Genomic DNA, 20613 nt, shown 5'->3' on the forward strand with positions numbered 1-20613 from the left:
ACATATCCATCACCTTCCAAAGTTTTCTACTGCCCACTTTATTATTACTTTTTTTTGTGATACAGACATTTAAGACCCACCTTCTTAGCAAAATTTTAGGTATACAGTACAGTATTGTTAAATACAGGCACTATGCTATACAGGAGATCTTTAAGACTATTCACCTTATATAACTGAAATGTTGCACCCTTTGACTAATACCTCTCATTTCCCTCTCTCCCCAATCTCTGGCAACAATTACTCTACTTTCTGCTTCTATGAGTTTAACTAAATACCTCATAGAGGTGGTATCATGCAATATTTTTCCTTCTGTGTCTAGCTTATTTCACTTACCATAATGTCCTCCAGTTTCAACCATATTGTTACAAATGGCAAGATTTCCCTCCTTTTTTAGGACAGAATAATATTCCATTGTATGTATATGATTATTGTTTTTAATGTAAATTCGATGGAAACATTAGTTCAATATCTTTACTCAGCTAAGGAAAGAAAAAAAGAAGAAACAGAAGAAAAAGTTGTCTACCAAATTAAACTGCAAGGGAAAATAAATTATTCAACAAACATATACTAATCCCCTACTATGTGCCAAGCATGGATTGGGATAGGGAATTATAAAAGTGAGTAACACATAGTCTCCATTCTCAGGTACTTCAATCTGGTAGATGACACATGTCAATCCCACAGACAGAATCATAGGCTATTGTCCCTAGAACTAAAGAGGCAAAGTGCCCCCACCAAAGCAGTAACTGTCAAGTTTGACTATCAAAGATCAGATGAACCAGGTATAGGATGTCAGCCTTACAGCAGTTATAGTGAGACAGTATCAAGGTAACCTACAGAATTTTACATAGCCTAAAGTGAAATTAGGGGATAAATTGGTTGGGGAATGCCCCATTCTTGAGGGGTTCCCCTGGTAAGCATAAGGGGGAATCCCCTTAAATATGGTAGAACCCCCAACAGTAAATGTAGGGGCTAAGGGGAGAACAGATCCCTACTTGCTAGCAGGAGACTGGAAGGGGTGGGGGAATTCTTAAAAACTCCATTTACAGAACAGGAGATCCCCTTATGTTACTCAAAGTTCCCTCATACATACAGCTGTTTTGAGACGTTTGTGATTACTATCCTCTTGAACTTTGATTTTGATTCCATCTCCCTTAAGGTTTAGAGGAAGACCTTAATATTTCTTTATATATATCAGGAAGACCTGTATATTTATATAGAAAAAACAATAAAAATATGAATACATACACATACATACACCACACACTCACACTATTTGGCTGTTAGGAGTTCAAGAGTCCTATAATTTAAGTCATTTACTTGTACCATTTGAATCTAAAGTTCATTCCCAATTAATCCATGTTTAAATATAATTCCAGACAGAAGACAAAGTGGATTTTACAAAATATAAGGTAAGATATGTCTGAGAAAAATACAGTCCTGACACAATTCATACCAGTAGGGATTCAAACATTTTTGGTGGTTCTAGGGCTACCAGAAAGCAAAAATAATACTAGCAAAATTCCTATTATGTACTAAACATATAAGATGAAAAGAAGCAAAGATGTTCATTTAACAGTTTGGAATGAAAATAATTTGTAAAGTTGAAATAAAAATTCTTAAACCCACTTTCACTTACCATTACCTTAATCCTAATGAGCAATTAACTTTAGTAACTCTTTTTATGGGAGAGGCACTGGTGGTTAAAATACAGTAAATAATGTATTTATTTGCAAAGTGCCTGGAATTGAAAAAATGCATTAAGGACAAAGTACTGTATTGTTATAGCATTCTTCCATATATTACATGGAAGCACATATTATATGTACCCCAACAGGCAGAATCCTATCTTCTCCAAGGTACAGATTAGGTCAATGTCATGAGTCTACTGTCTCAGACTTTCCAATAACTAAAACAAAGCAGGACAAAATGAAGAAAAAAAAAAAAAAAACACCAACAATGCCAATCTGAGGATTTGTATCAGAATTTGAAGCTGTTGATCACTGGTGGGCAGGTGACCATATGGATAGGTGATAATATGATCATTACTGGAAAAATAATTCAAAGCCAAAATCTTTTTGTGGCAGGTTAATGTATCATTCTTTACATTAAAATTACATTTCATCTAAAAGATAGAACTAATATTTTTTTGTTTCATATACAACACCGTTCATTTATACTGGTACTAAAATTATAGAGAATTTAAGTGGAAGTTGCTTTGAATAAATCTATACAATCAATAGCATATATGAGTCTGGATGTGCATGCATAGGTATAGCCATTGAAAAATATTAATATTAATGGTATTTTATAATATGTCTGGGAAACTGCTTTTTAAAGCTAATCTGGAGAAACATACCATATTCCTTACTCCACATATATATTCAAATTTTTAAATAATTTTCTTATTTGAAAAATAGAAATTTCAAAAGAACAGAATCATCAAACTTGAGGACCTAAAAATTGTAACACATGCTCTTTATTAAACATAAAATTTCCCATTAATATTTAATGCAGATTATTAAGGCCTCTAACCATAATTTGTAACTGTAGTTTGTATTTCCAATTTTTTTTCAATGCACATTCTAACATATATTAATGTAAAAAGTGTACCCTGTCATATAAATGTCCTTTTTCCCTTTTTCAAGAGTAACTATCTTGAACATATTTCATATTAGTTTGTGATTAAACTTTCAATATATTTCTTAAAAAAGTTAAAAAGCCTCGCCATAGTTTGAGAACATCTTTTTTTAACCTGAAATAGGTTTGAAAAAAAAATAATTTAAAATTTCACATTTTAAAACAATAAAACGAGTCTAAACACTTTAGTATTAGCTAAATTTAGCATACTAAAATTTCAAAAAAAGGAGAAGGGCTCTAAATTGGAAAACCTTCTTCTGAAAAACTCGACCAAGATTATGAGTTTCGTTTCTAGCCCAATCTGTTCTTTTAATCATTCTAAATTCCATACGCAATGTAAACAATTAAAAAATAAGTCTGAAAAATTAATTCTTGTCTTAAGACACACAGTCCTTGGAGTCGCACACAACGTCCGTAGAAGCAGACTCCTCCCCGCTCCTGGGGAAAACCCTGCCTAATATTTATAACGTTATGACATACTGTAATACTCACAAGGTGGTTGTAGAAGTATAAACACGACTGGAGTTATCTGATTGGCTGGTGGTGATGTAACACCCATGTCAATACTTCCCAGTGAACGCACGTGTTCGACCTTTTATTTAAATTTCCATTTCATCACAGCAATAAGACACTCGGGGCGGTGCATTTTCTGTGAAATGATTATTGCCTTGGGCCTGAGGTGGTGCCTCGCACACACAATGCTGCAGACGAGGAGGTGTCGGTGGTTGTAACCTCCTCGCGTGAAAGGCACCGCCTGGTCCAGTCTTTGTGAAGGAACAAAATAAGTTCACTTCCTTGGGTACCGCCACCCACCCCTAGGCAAATGACAAGGCTGGAGCGCAGCTCCCACCGCACAGTTATTTCTAAAGTCCCAGGTGAACTCGTGGCGAGAGAAGGAAAATGTGCGTCCCGGCCGCGGGTAGGTGCGTGTGGGCAGCGGGGAGGCGGCCAGACCCTGACACTCGCCAGCTGTTTGTCCTCCGCGTAGCCCGGCCCCGGCCGCACACGCCCGCCCCCTCCCCGAGACCCCCAGCCAGCCGCTCGGCCTTTTGTCCCCCGCCCCTCGGCCGACTTCCTTCCCCCCCGGCCGCACCCCCGCCCCCAGGCCGGAGGCGCGGCCCAGCCCCTTTCCCGGTCCCCTGGCGCCCCCACCCCACCCCAGCCCAGCCCCAAGCCCAGCCCCCCTCCCCCAGCCCGGCCCCCACCCTTTCCCCCTCCAGCGGTTACTGCTACCCCGGTGCATTGTGGGCGCACGGTCCGTTGTTCATTTGCCATTCGACCTCCGCCAGGGCCTGGTCGGACGGAAACGCTCCGCCGGCTTTATTGTCGGTTCGTTATGTGGCGGAGCCTAGCAGTTTAACGTGCCTCTCGCCCTCAGCGCCTGGAAAGCCGGCGGCGGCGTCGGGACTCCTCGGCGCACCGGAGGAAGGATATCTGTTTGGAGGGTCGGTGTGTGCGCGGGGCTTTAAAGAGGGGGCAGCGGAGGGTCTCCCCGCACTCCGCCTCTCAACTTCGAAGGCCCCACGCGCCCCCGGCTCGCTGCTCACCTCTCCGCCGCCCGCCCCCTTCTCCGCGCGGGACGCTGCCCGGAGCACAGCGGGGCGGGGGTGGAGGACGAGGAGGCGGCCGGAGGCGGCGGCCCGGCGGGCGGTGGTGGACGCGTGAGGCAGCCCCGGGAGCGAGCGCGAGCCGGGCGGCCGGGCGGGAGGGCGAGGCCGAGCCCCGCGAGACCGGAACGCCGGGGGTGGGGGCGGGGGCGAAGCCGAGGGGGAGCGGCGGGGAACGCGCGGGACGCGGCCCGAGGCCGGGCGCGAGCCGGGGCACCGGGCGGCGGCGGCGGCGCGCGCCATGTCGTTCAGTGAAATGAACCGCAGGACGCTGGCGTTCCGAGGAGGCGGGTTGGTCACCGCCAGCGGCGGCGGCGGCGGCGGCAGTTCCACGAACAATAACGCTGGCGGGGAGGCCTCGGCTTGGCCTCAGCAGCCCCAGCCAAGACAACCCCAGCCGCTAGCGCCTCAGCAGCTCAATGGGCGGGGGGCCGACGAGGAAGTGGAATTGGAGGGCCTGGAGCCCCAAGACCTGGAGGCCTCCGCTGGGGCGGCCGCCGCCGCCGAGGAAACCAAGGAGTTGCTGCTCCCCCAAGACGCGGGCGGCCCCACCTCGCTGGGCGGCGGTGGCGCGGGGGGCCCCCTGCTAGCGGAAAGGAACCGTCGGACTCTGGCCTTCCGAGGAGGAGGCGGCGGCGGGGGTCTCGGCAACAATGGCAGTAGCCGCGGCCGCCCCGAGACCTCGGCGTGGCCCCTGAGGCATTTCAATGGGCGAGGGCCAGCGGCTGTGGATCTGGAGCTGGACGCGCTGGAGGGGAAGGAGTTGATGCAGGACGGCGCGTCCCTGAGCGACAGCACCGAGGACGAGGAGGAGGGGGCGAGCCTGGGCGACGGCAGCGGGGCGGAAGGCGGCAGCTGCAGCAGCAGCAGGCGGTCGGGCGGAGATGGCGGGGACGAAGTGGAGGGCAGCGGTGTGGGAGCTGGCGAAGGAGAGACTGTCCAGCACTTCCCGCTCGCGCGGCCCAAGTCCCTAATGCAGAAGCTACAGTGCTCCTTCCAGACCTCTTGGCTCAAAGATTTTCCCTGGCTGCGGTATTCCAAGGATACTGGCCTTATGTCTTGTGGCTGGTGCCAAAAGACCCCTGAGGACGGGGGAAGCGGGGACCTTCCTCAAGTGGGGCACGATGAGCTTTCGCGAGGGACCCGAAACTACAAGAAAACCCTTCTTCTGAGACATCACGTCTCTACCGAGCACAAACTCCACGAAGCCAACGCCCAGGTACAGTATATCCTCCTACTTTTTAAGGTCTTTAAAGGAAAGATTTATCAGCTAAAAAAAAAAAAAAAGACAAAACACTTTCCTGGGTGAAGGCATCATTCCAGTTGTGGCATTGAAGGGAGCTCGTGCGTGGGGGTTTAGAAAGCCTGGGAACAAGTTTTCAAAAGTTACCTGTGTTGGGGGTTGGGGGGAAGGAATGACAATTTTCTAATCGTAGCGCTGCATTTTTTTGATGACTCCTTTCTTTGTCCATGGGATTGAATTTTTTAAAAGTTTAATAAAGTGAGTTTGAAAGTTTTAACCCCAAAAAGTTGGTTTTGCGGTCAAAAATTTTATTAGCTGTGATTTTAGAAAAGCTGCCTTATGTTTCAGTCTTTCAGCATGCTGGTGGAAGTCAAATCTGGCAACTCTTTGAAGAATGAATTAAACAATTTCCTTAACCTTTGATGCTAACCCTTTCAGGAAAACGTTCAGCTGAGAAAGTTCTTTATATCAGGTCAGGATAATGTGAATTATGAGAGCAGTATGTAAATGTAGAGCAAGCTATTTGGGTAACACTCCCCATGAATAATTTTACTAAATTCATCTCTGTTGAACTTTCTTACCAAAGGCATGCTTTTGGTAAATTACTGTAATTTTTCCTTGTTTCCTCCTACCCAGATTTTTGTGCTGAGATTTTCTCTAATCCTCCCTTTTAAAAACCTTCTTGTAAATGCAGTTCATTTTACACTTAGCATGTTAGAGATGTTTCACGTGAGGTTATTTCTATCAGGTAGTAGGTTGGTAGAGACTTTATTTACTAAACTGCTTGAAAACATAAGTCCTTAGTTACAAAACATAAGCTGTACCTTAGTTATTTCTTGTTTTAATATTTCCAGTCTAAAGATAGTAGTCTTAACATTTTGGTAATCCCTTTTCAAGCCAAATAGATGTTGAGCACTTCTCGTTTAAGAGTTTTTGGACAACCAATGTGGTGGATGGAATTCATTTTTTTGTATTGGTAGCCATTCATTGATTTTAGAAAATCAGCTTTTAGATACTAGTCTCTGTGTGTGTATTGGAGTGATCTTACTGTTCACAACACTGGAGTTAATTAGGCGCTATCCAATAACCCCCCATAGCACAGCAGTTTCTCAGAAGTTAACTTTAAAGCATAGGGTTATTTTGCCCAGTGGAGAATGGCAATAGTCTTCGTACAAATTTTAGTTGCCTAAGCCCTAGAAGGAAGGTCACTTAAAGATATATGGCCCCAAAAGGTTAAGTAAATTAATTGTCCTAAGTCTTAAGAGTCCTCGATGACAACTGGGACTAGGGCCTATAAAGAATGTTGTAATGGAAAAAGAATGGATTTTAGAGTAAATCTGGGTTCGGATCTCAGCTTTCTACAATTACTAGCTTTATGAGCTTGGGCAATGGAGTGAAATATAACTAGCATTTCCTTTTGTAATGTATGCCGAACACACATCACCTTACTCTGCAAAGTAATATTATTTTATAGAAGTGGAAGTAGAGGCTTTAAAGAGTTAAGTAATATATTAAGTTATTTTGTAAGATGATGGAGGAGGGGGACTTGTGAAAATGAAAGCATATTTTTCTAAATAATCATAGGTTTGTTATTCAGAAAACTACAAAAAGACAATGAGAAGGAATATATATATTCTTAATATACATGTGGACCCACTTACTTTTCTTGTCAGCATAGTCTGTCCCTCTAGGCAAATCTGAATGGGAATGCAAAATATAATTAGCTGCTTAGTGAACCTGAAATCAGAGGAAGGGGAATTAGAATTAGTTGGATAACCTTATGATAGACTTAGTATGGTGTAACCTTCTCCCCTAGGCATTATCTGGATCAGGGGATTCATTCCCTAGGTAAAATCTTTTCTGAATTTGATCTCTGATTTACCCTTCCTTTTTCCTTTGCCCCCTCAAAAATTTTTATAGATCTAAGATACCATTTTTCTCTTAGGACATACTTTCATTAGGCTGAGGATAATACAGTTTAGTAAGTACGTCCTGTGTCTAAGGGTGTATATATATATATATATATTGGTTCCCTTGATTGAGTTTCAGATGTTTCCCCTCTGAATTGATCCTGATTTTTTTTGTTTTCATTCTAACGTTAGTTTGTGGGTGTTAACCTTGCTGTTTACCCCAGATACCACCTACATATCTCTGTCTTGTTAATATGAGTGACCTGTTCAAGAAATGAGTTATTCCTATGGACAGAATTCGGGGTTTTTGTTTTTGTTTTTTTTTTTTTTTCTTATCCTGTAGCCTTTGATTACCTGTAGGAGGCAGTATAACACAATCTGTGAGAGCATTCTTGGGCTTAAGGTTAAGGGGACCTGAATCCTAATCCTCTATTTTCCTGGCAGGCAAAGGAGTTAATTTCTAATTTCCTTGTGTATGAAAAGTATATATGCCAGCACATAATCACTTAGTAAATGCTAGTCATTATTATCATTGTGTATATTTATCATAGATAATTGTAAGGGTGTGGGGGGGGGGCCTGGTACCTCATCTGTCTTCAGTGTTACCAATTTTGACAGTTTGGAAAGCACTTTATCTTGTGGAATCAATCTTGATTCTAGAGAATAAACCATTTCTCCATTTCATACCTTCAGAGACTTGGTTATCCAGTTCTTTGAACATTCTGAGATTTTCTCACATAGGCAGATTTTTTCACAGCTTCATAAGAATACTTTGCTTTGGCTTTCTCCTGTTTAAAAATAATGAAATGAGAGTTCTAGAGTTCTTCAGGCAAGAATTGAATTTGAGGCTAAGGGTAGTTCACTCCCTTTATTCCTTTCAACTCCACCCCTCCTTTTTTTTAAAATTTTTTAATTTTTTATTTTAAAGAGGGATGTTTTTTTGAGAGGAGGTTGGCCAAATTTTAGACTATCACTAAGTGTTACTTTTCTTATGCTTTCTGAAAGTACGATTCATTAATTCTGTAGTGACCAAAGAATTACAGTACATTCCTAAAAAGTTTGCTATACCGTTAATTGGCTGTTGGTTGTTAAGACTGCTCATGGGAGAGTCAAAATATGCTCTCAGAATCTGTTCTGAGCCTTCTATTTTGGAGAGATACCTGTATTTATAAGGGTGTAAGGGGCAGCATACAGGTTTTTTTGAGTAGTAATTATCTTCTTTGAGGCAAGTTCAATGATTAGCTCATACAGAATTTGACCATTTGGCCCAGAGGACTTTAAAATTGCTTTAATAACAGTGATTACCACTGTATCTTGGTTCAGATCACTTTCTATCCAATTGTGAAATTTTCATAGCCTAAATCACACATTCTGTCAACTCTAAGTTTGCTAAGTCTGAAACATACACTTAAATATATTATAAATTTAGTTAACCTTTCTAGAAAGTAAATACTTAATTTAGATCAGTGATCTGATTGAAATTACTAATAAGAATATGTTGAGGTTAGCAACTAAAGCAAAAGTGACAAAGTGACAGTCTACCCAGCCTTCTTTGCATTTGGCAAAAATAAGGCTTAAAGGTTTGTTGTTAACAATTTAGGAAGAAAGTCTGAAAGTTTTCACTAAGAAATCTTAAAGATGAACTTATGGCCCATTAAAGAAGCATTTTGTATAATATTATGTAGGTTCTAACATTCATTGTGTTTGGTTTATTGAGCTGGTTCATTTGCCTTGGGTTTGACTTTTTAGTAGTGTCTTTGACTACCTTATAGTGTATCTAGGATTGGCTTCTTTCTCCTTCTCAAATTTACTTATATTAGGTACATTCAAGGCACTGGAGGTAAACCTGTAAATCATTTTCTCTGCCATCAAGGAACTTGTAGTCTAGTAAGAAGAGACAGACAATAAAATGATAGATACCATATTAGAAGTATGTTCAGATTACAATGGAAACAGTAAAGGAAGGGAGTCATAAATTCTACTTGTGAAGGTTGGGAGAAGCTTGTATAATTGGCTCTTGAACTTCATTGAGTTAAATGAATAGCTGTTGAACAGGGAGGGGAGGGCATTGCAGGCACTGCAATTGGAAGCAGCATTAACAAAATGAAATTGATGTGTCTAAGAAGTGGATAATTTGGTTGCTGACCAGAATGAAAAATCAAATTTGAATAGGTAATAGACTATGGAGGGTATTTTGTCATGCTAAAATGATTGTATTCTATTCTAACAAATGGGCAACCATTTAGCAGTTAAATTTAGCAGTTTTAAACAGGGGAGGATCATGAAGAAATATGTTGCTGTTCAGAGACACCTGGGTAGTTGTGTTTTTAGAAGAGAGCTGGTAATAAAGCATATCTTTAGTATCTAAAATTGAAGATTTCCACTGCTAACCTATAGAATTAGAATTTCCATTTTGTTCTAAAATTTGGATTTGGAAGTGAAATTGACATTTTCATTCTTTCAGTATAGTATTGTAGTGGGTTGCTGCAACAAAAGCAGTAAAGATTTTTGTTTTTAATACTTTAATTTTATACTTTGTTTTGCATTGGAAATGCCTTTTTTCTGCTAATCCATTTATTTAAAGGACTAGTTCTGGGTAGGGAAAGTAAATACTAATTACTTGTTGATTTTTAACTAATATTTTCTTATGATTGGTGGATTAACTACAGATGAACTCACTGTAAATGAAGGTATCCCCAACTCTTCTCATAAGGGTGTGGAGATGGGTGGTGGTCTTGGATTCTTTGCAAGTTGGTGGCATTATCTAGCTCCCCAAGTTAGAGTGCTGAAGACCAACCCTATGATCCCTACCCCCTCAACCAAATCTAGTTGATTATTCAGGTTCTGCTGATTTTTATCTTCCAGGTATTTTTCCAGGCTGTGACTCATCACCCCTCCCCCCATTAACGTTATCCATTTTAGGTTAGTTAGGGTCCTGGTTTCTTGCAAGTATGTTGCACTATTAAACAGTAGCTTCCCCTGGTCACAGTATCTCTAGTTCTAGTTCCCTGATATTAATCCCCTACTTTGCTATCATAACCATCTCTTATATCTTCTAATCCAATCAGATCACTGTTTCTAAGGCTCTGTAGGTACCTGTTACAGTGGTTCTTAATCTGGGGGTGGGCAGGGGACAGATTCTGATCTCTTGGTAACTGCTGGAAGCTATTGACATATGTCTCAAAAAATGTTCATAAGTGTATACTTGTATTTCTTGGGCTTTTTTGGGATCACCTTCAAGTTCTTTCATAAATCTGGTATTGTGAAGATTCTTGTAGACTGTCTTGTTTCTTTTAATGTTTTATTTGCTTAGAATGTTCATCCTCCCATCCCACTCTTTTGTCCTGTAAGGCTCTGCTCAAGATCTTTCTTCCAAAAAGCATAAGCATCCTCCCCCACCACCAAAAAAAACAAAACAAAACAAAACAAAAAACACTGGACTGTATACACCTCCTCTCTGCCCTCATAACAACTTTGTTACAATCTTCAGTACCTTAAGAGTCTTGCCCACTAGTGATAGTCTTCAAATTGGGAACTATACTTCCTCATTTTTGGTCCCCAGTGTAGAACTTGTGTAAAGTAGGCATTTGTTTAATGCTTATTTAATAATTGAGTGAAGTCAGAATTTTTCAAGCTTTTAGCAGCTTTTTCCTCTGTGAGTAAAGTACTTATATAAGCTTCTTTGGAAGTAGATTTGAAGATACATGTTATGAGGATTTTAACTAAATCAACACCTTTTTATATTTTCTTGATTATAGAAGAGTTAATTCTAAGGTCTCTTACAGATGTAAAATTGTAATTTTACTTTGGGCATTTTCACAAGTAAAAAACTTGAAAGCTTTTCACATTTATAGAATCTTCAGTGTAACAAATTGTCTAACTTTTGAAGTCTGAATGTCCGTTTCCTTAAAATATCGTTCAGCCAGTTTAGACTGATGTCTAGGCTAAGTTGTGCTTTCCATTTTTGGGAAAGGGAACAGAAAAGGTTCCCAACATTTGAAAAGACCACTTCTGGAAATACTTAAATCTTTTCATCAGTATATTTTTACATATCACTGAACTTATGTTACCATATACTAGGAGTGGACATTTAGAATGTTAAAGAACCAGAGACAGATGCCAAGAGTTCTTAGGAAACTACTTTAAAGATTTTTATATTTAGTACTAAGATTTTTCTTAATTTATTTAGTTCAGCATATAATACCAGCAATTTACTTTAAAGCTATGTGCTTATTGAAGCTCTGTGTTACCCAACTGCCGAAACTACACATATTCTTGACTTGAAAAGCCTTCATTGTGAAGAGCATGTTTAATAGGTGCTACAGAAACAAGACCTAGTGCTCTACTCAGTAGCGGAAATGAAATTGCTGATGTCGCTCATAAAATCAAAGAACATTATTATTCTTGTATAACAGTAATGAGAGAAAAAATAGGTGAACAGTTGTGTTTGATTTGTATAGTTTGTGTTAAAATAGTATGGGTAAATATTTTGGTGGATAGGGTTTTGTCTGAGTTACTGTTAAAAGTTAGGACATTTGGTCTGATAATGGCAGAGGACTTCAGAAATTGGGACTGGCCCAGAAAATCAGAAAATGCAGAACACAGTGACCATAGCCTAAAATGACTGCCACAGTTAGATATAGCTACCTCCTTCTTAAAGAGCTTGAACTGCGAGTTTGAACTGCCAGATGTATAAACTCTAGGTGGGTTCTTGATTTGTAAATGCTAGTTCACTGCTTCCACAAATACTTCATGATGTGCTGCCAAATTTTGATCAGTGCTTAAATTTTTGCTTCTTCCAAGTATTTATACTGTTACTACAACATCAGAACTTTGAACCAAATGAGCTTTGCTGGGCAGGTATGGCATGCATAGCAAAGCTCAGTTTCAGGCCTGCATCAAAGGAAGATTTTTCGAGTTTGGAAATTTCTGTAGTGAGTAGAAAGCGTAAGGATATTAGTAAAAAGTCTTATTCAAATAGTCTCATAAGAGGGAGATCAAGTAAGCAGTATGATGCTTTTATAGAAAATTATACCATAGCATTGATTGTAGGTGTTTCTAGTATTGGTTTAGTTCTTTATATATTTATACGTGTTCATTCCCCTCTACCATAACTTTAGTGATGCTAAACATGCTGGTTTATGTACAAGCTCTAAAGGTTGAAACAATGTCTTTTATCTCACCTCCTTCCCTGCACACCTTCAAAAGCAAAAAAAATTTGGACTTGAGAATTATTTGTTTTGATTACCTCACACAAACCTTGGCTATTACCAGTTTTTGCTGAAGATTGGGTGTTTGGTAGGGAAAAATAGCTAATTTAGAGCATGAGACTTTTTGGTATGGTAGATCGAGAATGTGAGGGACTAGGCATACAGTATAAGGCATTCTGTATGTGAGACACTGGGACAGTGATAGACTGCCAAGGGTCAGTTGGAAATAGAGGAAAATGTCTACTTGCCATTCTTCCTTCTATATATAGTGATCCTGTATCTCAGATTTGCAAGGTTATCTTGCAAATACTGAAGGGACCTGGAATTCTAATTTTGGTTCTTTTCAGTTGACTTCTCATACTTGAAAACACACAAATTCTTAAATGGACCATGTGACCTGGTTTAGTTTCAAGAGAATTGGAATTGTATGTATGGCTGTGTTCAGTACTCAAACTTTAACCTAGTATTTTTGTGCTTTAGCCTTACCCATGTGGGGTGGGGTTAATTAAGGAAGTTGTGGGATTGTTTAGGAATCTTACCACCAGTTAGAATATTATTTCCATGAGAATTCTTTTGCAGTCTTAACTGTGTCTCCAACACCCTTCAATATTTTTCCCTAATTCCCCCTTCCTCTCTTCTCTCCAAGCATATCAGTCCTCCCAGCATGTTTACAATCTAGTATGTATCTTTCCATGTTTTTCCCATGCTCATATAATCTTAGATTTGTCTGTGTGTCATTATTTCACAGAAGTGGACTAACACTTCAGGTCACAATTTTCAGTTATCTTTTCTACTAGAAATGTCTAAGCACTTTTTTGATTGGAAAAAGTGATTACTTCAGTTACCTAGCGGAAGTTATTAAACAGTGTGCTGTGGCTCTAGAGGAAATTACCATAACTTTAGTGATGCTAAACAGAACTCTAATGAGTACTTGTCAGATTGAAAGAAAGAAAATTATAAACTTTTGAGAATTTTGAGTTCAGGAATTTTTGATAAGGTATTTTGAAAGTTGATTGGGAAATTATATAGCTGGATATTCCTGTAGTTGAAACCCATTTTCCTATTAGGGTCTTAACTTTATCTTCTTGAATTAGATTTAATTAACTTCATTGACCTAAACTATTTGGATGTTTGCCAAGACTTAAAATTTACCTTTTTAGTAGTGTTAAATAGGATGAGATGCCCAACATACTGTAACTTGAACATTGTTAGTTCAATTAGGAAGGCTGCTGCATTCCTATCAGAGATAAAGCAAACTAATTTGATTCATATAGAAAAGTTTCTTTTCATAAGAAAGTATTATTATGATTTTAAGTAATTCTTAATCTATATCCTTGGCTTATATATGAAAAAAGTAACATGATTCATGCTATTCCTCAAATGAACTCCTGCTGATCCTCATTCAGATGTGTTTGACTTAGAATAGCAGTGGCTTGCACCAAGCTCTTCACAACTTTACTCTCAGTATTTGGGATCCCTGTGAACACTATGGTCTCAAAATACATCAGGATTACTAATGTTAATGTGTTTGGTTAGCACTTTTTAAAAAGTTACATTGATGATACATGTTTTCCTTTGGGGTTTTTAGAAAGTAGATAAAATTTAATATTGATGTTTTCCATCCAATTACAGGAGTCAGAAATACCATCAGAGGAGGGGTACTGTGACTTTAATAGTAGGCCAAATGAGAACTCTTATTGCTATCAACTTCTTCGACAACTAAATGAACAAAGAAAGAAAGGTATTCTTTGCGATGTCAGCATCGTGGTGAGCGGAAAAATCTTTAAAGCCCATAAGAACATCCTGGTTGCAGGCAGCCGTTTCTTTAAGACTTTATATTGCTTTTCAAACAAAGAAAGCCCTAACCAAAACAATACTACCCATTTAGATATTGCTGCAGTTCAAGGTTTTTCAGTCATCTTGGACTTCTTGTATTCTGGTAACCTGGTGCTCACAAGCCAAAATGCCATTGAAGTGATGACAGTGGCCAGCTATCTTCAAATGAGTGAAGTTGTTCAAACCTGCCGAAATTTCATTAAAGATGCCTTAAATATAAGCATTAAATCAGAAGCTCCAGAGTCTGTTGTCGTGGACTATAATAATAGAAAACCAGTTAATAGAGATGGTCTATCTTCATCACGGGATCAAAAAATTGCCAGTTTCTGGGCGACACGGAATCTTACCAATTTGGCAAGTAATGTAAAAATTGAAAATGATGGTTGTAACGTCGACGAGGGCCAAATAGAAAACTACCAGATGAATGACAGTAGTTGGGTCCAGGATGGTTCACCTGAATTGGCTGAAAATGAATCTCAAGGTCAAACAAAAGTGTTTATTTGGAATAATATGGGCTCCCAGGGAATTCAAGAGACTGGCAAAACAAGGAGGAAAAACCAAACTACAAAGAGATTTATTTATAATATACCACCTAATGAAACAAATTTAGAAGATTGCTCAGTGATGCAGCCACCTGTTGCCTATCCAGAGGAAGATTTATCATTCATCAAGGAAGAACCAGGTAAATATTTTATATACAAAGGTATCTGGGTTTTCATTCTAATTAATTCTGATTGGATATAATCTTGAAGTATATTTTTAAAGTATTTTTTTAAATCATAGAAGTAATCCACAAGTAATACTAAATTTGAGTGTTTATAGTAGAAGGGAGAAAATTACTCAAGCATATAATTCTGCTATGTCTTTTTTCTCGGAACATGTGTGTGTGTGAGTTTCTCAAAGTTTGTGTTAATCAGGTGTTTGTTTATATTATTATGTGTAATGTGGACTCAGCTTCATTTATAGTTGTTAGGTGTTTCTGATCTTTATGCTCTGATCACTTTTTTTGCATCCAGTACTGGAAAGGATAAAGTCTTTGTAATCTTAGTTAAAATCTTAGTTGTAATATATAATCAGTTTGTCATTTCAGAACATTTTTGAGACCTAGTTAACATTTTTTATTCCCAGTTTGTGGGGGGAGTAAACATTTGTTTTATAGGATTTTGCAAATGACAGTGGGATTATTCTAATTTGTTTAGGGCTACTGTTCTGTTCTCACCATAAATCTTACAGAAGCTACACGTTTTAAATTTGTCCCATTGTCCCCTCATTTTCATTCTCATTTGCCTGTTACTAAAAGGACTCAGACCTTTCTCCTCATTATTTAACCTAAATGTATACACATACAACACAATCTTAGCATATCACATTTGTACTATGGATTTTTTTTTTTTTTTAGTGGAGTGGGAGACCATTGTTACTGTGTGTGTAAATAGAAAGATTTGAAAATTTTATCTTTAATTGCCTGTGCCTAACTAACTTAAATATATTTGAAGAAGAGTTCAGTGGATTTGAGGTTTTCCTTTGCAGACCCTAGACTTGAGGTATATATCTACCACTGTCACATATGATTTGATATTTGTTTTGTTGCTTTCAAAGCTCTTTCAGTGTCTGATTTACATCATGGTGATTATCTGGGGATGGAGTACTTTCTGTTAAAGAGAATCATTGTTTTTAGGTCTCAAAGGGCAAAATGCCATAGTAATCTTATGAAATGAAATGGTTTTCTCTGTCTTTTTAGGTTTGGATTTAGTTTTCATTGGTTTTTACATTTAGTTTTGTAAAAATCAGCATGCCTGTGTAATAACGATTTACTGATCTTTTCCCTCCTACTTGTCAACTGTTCAGTAAGAAAAGCCCAGAGGCAGTTTCTTTAAAGTATTAAGGGAAGATAGAATTTCTTAGCATCACTTTATTTTGGCTTAATTAAAATTTTTTTTTTTTACAGTATTTATTTATTTTTGAGAGAGAGACAGAGCTCGAGGGGAGGAGGGGCAGAGAGAAAGGGAGATAACAGAATCCAAAGCAGGCTGCAGGCTCTGAGCTTTCAGCACAAAATCCAATGCTGGGCTCAAACTCATGAACTGTGAGATCATTACCTGAGCCAAAATTGGGCATTTAATCAACTGATCCACCCAGGTGCCCCTTGGCTTAATTTTTAATGTACAAGCCCTTGAAAGCAGTTCTCAAAAATTAGAACTACATTGTCTTTCCGTTGCAGGGATTAATTGTTTAATAGTATGTTGGGAACCCTGTAGTGTTTTTTAAATAAAATACATATATACACAATTTAAGGAATAAGCAGGTTTTTGGGGTAGTAATTGGCAAAACTAATCAGAGCCAAACCCATTCATAGTCCCACATATAATTGGAATGATTCAAAGAAAAGCACTCATACTGAACCACAATGCATTCATTAAAAAATAACATTACTGGCTATTATCTTGGCCAGCCCCCCCCCCAGCTGAGTTTGCATCAATGGAGTAGGCGTATCATAAATTAATTTTTAGTAGTCTAATAATATGTTTTCAGTTTATCTCTTACATCTTAGAAAAGATTATTACGTTATGAGTATCACTTTGGTTTTGGACCTTGTTTAACTGACAAATTGGTTTAATCAGTGATGTGCTATATTTCAGTTAAACTTTTTGCAACTTTTCAAGGCCTCTAGATCCAAACTCACTGAATGGCAGGAAATAGGGTCTTATGAGATTATTATGGTTCGGACATAATAAAACGAGCCAGGGGTTGGCAAATTTTTGCTGTAAAGGACCAAAGAGTAAGTATTTTTGGTTTTGCCAGTTATAAGGTCAGTGTCTGATTTACATCATGAAAGCAGCCATAGACAATAAACACAAGTGAACATGGATATGCTTCACTATAAAGCCTTATTGCCAACCCTTGGTATAGAGTAGTGGATCTTAATTTTGGCTGCATATTAACATCACTTGGGAACTTTACAGACCATGATGCTTGGGTCTTTACAGTAGGGATTGAGTTAATTGGTTCTGTGATGTGTCCTGGTTGTTAGAATTTTTATAAGCTCTGTAGGTGATTACACAGTGAGCAAAGGTTGAAATCCACTGACAAAGAGGAAAGAGCCCAAATGGAGTTATGATTTGAAAATGAGCTGTGTATTTAACATTTAACTACAGCGTAACCATGATCAAATTAAACTCTTGCCTTTGGTTTCTTTATCTTTAAACTATGGTACTTATTTCTAGGATTATTAAAATTAAATGACAAAGCACACCTATCCTAGTCATCCTAGGTCCCCTTAAAGTTGAGACTATTGAGATTATTTGAAGTCAGTTTTCCAGTGCAGTGTACTTTCTACTAAATTCTACGAAGGATGGTCTTATTGGCCTCAGCTTGACCTTTTGTTTGAATATTTAGAAAGAATACTCTTTTAAGCAGCCCATTCCAGTGTATGATGACTGTAGTTATTAGGAAGTTATTTTATATTGAGCCGCAATTTGCTTCTTATAAATTTCCTGATTCTTCCATTTTGAGTAGTATAATCTGAGCTTAACCTAATCTCTCCAAATCTACCTGATGACTCTTGATATTATAAATAATTTAAGTATTCCCCTGAAGTCCCTTTTTCTTCTAGGCTAAGTGCTATACCACCCACCTTCTGAATTCCAAACCTTTTTACCATCTTTCTTACAATTAACCCCCCCCCCTTTTTTTTTTACCCAGAAATTGTGGTGTACAGAATTAACTACAACTCTTCAGGCAAATTCTGACCAATATAGAACACGGTGCATCTGTGTTTTATCAAGGTTAAGGCCCATCTCAAGGTCAATCAGCTAGTAAAAATAGAGGCAGGTTTCATGTTAAGGACTATCTCACAATAAAACTTTGCAATTAATGAACTAGTAGACTCAGTCTTTTAAAAAATTGGTCCCTTTTAAAATCTCAAACATTTTTATGAACTGTACCATCATTGGTTATACTTTGACTTCCATTTATTTAGAAATGGTGAAAATGTTCAGTGAAATAGTTTTAAATGAATTTAAAGCTCTATACATAAATATTGAAAAGTCCTAGTAAATTATATAGTCTACAAGCAATGCTGGACATATTTGGATTTGTGGATCCTTTATAAGAACTATGACTTCCCCCAGATTCTTAAGTCTACAGTTTGTAAACCACAGCTCTAAATATCTTCTTGCCACATAATGTTGAAGCTGGTGTTCAGATGCCTCATACAGAAAGGTTGTAAGATATTGAGATAAGATGTACCCACAAATATCAGGGATTTTATTTAGGTGGGTTTTTTTTTTTTTTTTTTATCTTAAACTAGCATGTTTGTTATTTGACTCACTAATGCAGTTTGCTTCAAATTAGTTTTAATATAGGAGGATATTTGAAAATAGAACTCAGGAGGGGTGTCTGTGTGGCTTAGTCAGTTAAGTATCTGACTGGGGCTCAGGTCATGATCTATCTCACAGTTCATGAGTCCTCTATCAGCTCTGTGCTGACAGCTCAAAGCCTGGAGCCTGCTTCAGATTGTGTGTCTCCCTCTGTCTCTCTGCCCCTTCCCCACTTGTGTTCTCTCTCAAAAATAAACATTTGAAGAAAATTAAAATAACAAAGTAGAACTCAGGAAAGGTTAGAAACTTCTGTCATTTTTATTTTATTAAGGTTTATGGGATAATTAAAACTATTGGGAAAGACTAAATTCTAGGTAATAGGGAAAAAAGATGTCATTAATGAGTTAGTTCCTCTGCTAATATAAAAATTTCAAATACTTGTCTTGCTGATACACAGCCAGAAAACCAATTTCAGCCAAATGAAGTAGATAAAAATCTAAGATTAGAAATTAAATTGTAGGAGTAAAAATAATAACTAAATTATTTAACAATGTGTTCACAGAGCAAGTCAAGTGTTAATCCTATTTTTGATCTTTTGATGCTCTGGGACTATAAGGAACATGGTTTTCTGAATCTAGATTCTTCTGTTATTTCATTCACACTAGCAGGTTGCACCCATTGTAAATACTGCTTTGCTTGTATACACATTTAATTTATGCATGCATATATACCACATTTTGTACAAACATTTTTTGAAATGACTGACAAATCAGCAAAACAATTTAGCGGTAAAGAAATTAAGTGTGCTAGTCAAGGGTGTTAATATGGTTGCCCTAATTAAGCTTTTAATTGGCTCTAAGATACTAAGCCTCTCTCAAAAGGAGGAAACATGCCAGTTCTGGAGGATGACAAACTTTTCTGGTACTGAATTCTGAAAGGAATTTCTCCATTGGGGTTTTATATAGTTGATACCATGTAGCATAATAACCATTTCCTCTGTAAATGAAGCCGTAGATTATATAACCTGGTTTTTATCTTTAATAAAAGCTGATTACAATTCTGTATAGATGATTGATTTTTTTAAATGTTTTATTTATTTTTGAGAGAGTGCCAGCAGGGAAGGGGCGGGGAGGGACAGGATCTGTGAGCTCTGCGCTGACAGTAGCAAGCCACCTGAGCCAAAGTCTGACGCTAAACCTACTGAGACACCCAGGTGGCCCTGGATTTTTTCTTAATGTATACAGGATGCAAGGTGATTTTACCTCAGCAAAGAATTTAACAGTTCTTTTAAATAATCTAAACGTTCCTTTCTCTCATCTGAACTTCTCAGGGAAAACAGCTTTACAACATTTGTAAATTTCTATTAATCCTTTACAAATAGAGTTTTAGCTTTAAAATTTCAATTTGCATATTTGCCTTTTGGTTAAAAAGCAAATAATTTTTGAGTATTTAGAAGACAACTTGGAGAACAGAATGTTCAAGCTAAATATCTTTAAGATACTCCAATGGGTCATGTTTGGACTAATGAATTATTCTATTTATATTGAATTCTTCAGAGTTTGCTACTAACCCGCACTTCTGCTTTTCTATGTTTTGGACGATAATAGGTATATGCATTACCTTCAGTCAGATGTTGCAGAAACTTTAAAAAAATTTTTTCTAATGTTTATTTTTGAGAGAGAGAGCACAAGAGGGGGCAGGGCAGGGACAGAGAGGGAGACACTGAATCTGAAACAGGCTTCAGGCTCTGAGCTGTCAGCACAGAGGCCAACATGGGACTTGAACTTGCGAATGGTGAGATCATGACCTGAGCTGAAGTTGGATGCTTAACCAGCTGAGCCACCCAGG

General features: G+C 38.3%; 1 protein-coding gene and 1 long non-coding RNA gene across 4 annotated transcripts in view; one reads left to right on the top strand and one right to left on the bottom strand.

Annotated features, from left to right (window-relative positions):
• Positions 1-369: 369 nt before the first annotated feature.
• On the bottom strand, positions 370-4368 carry LOC102957921. Of its 2 annotated transcripts, XR_006212865.1 has the most exons (4): positions 3874-4368; positions 3133-3289; positions 1094-1204; positions 370-479 (listed from the first exon to the last, which is right to left on the bottom strand). It is a non-coding gene; the product is annotated as an uncharacterized LOC102957921 (long non-coding RNA). The 2 variants fall into 2 exon arrangements; XR_443739.3 differs by lacking the exon at positions 3874-4368 and having other exon boundaries at positions 3133-3334.
• ZBTB10 (zinc finger and BTB domain containing 10) overlaps positions 3464-20613 on the top strand; it is a 33222-nt gene continuing 16072 nt past the window's right edge. The window contains exons 1-2 of one of the 2 annotated variants that reach the window (XM_007073796.3): positions 3464-3559; positions 14243-15128. In XM_007073796.3, coding sequence (XP_007073858.1) covers positions 3464-3559; positions 14243-15128 — 982 coding nt within the window. Of the gene's footprint in view, positions 3560-4433; positions 5467-14242; positions 15129-20613 lie in introns of those variants that run through there. The other variant, XM_042972904.1, reaches the window with a different exon arrangement.

This window comes from Panthera tigris, chromosome F2 (assembly GCF_018350195.1).
Source record: "Panthera tigris isolate Pti1 chromosome F2, P.tigris_Pti1_mat1.1, whole genome shotgun sequence".
Lineage (NCBI taxonomy): Eukaryota > Metazoa > Chordata > Mammalia > Carnivora > Felidae > Panthera > Panthera tigris.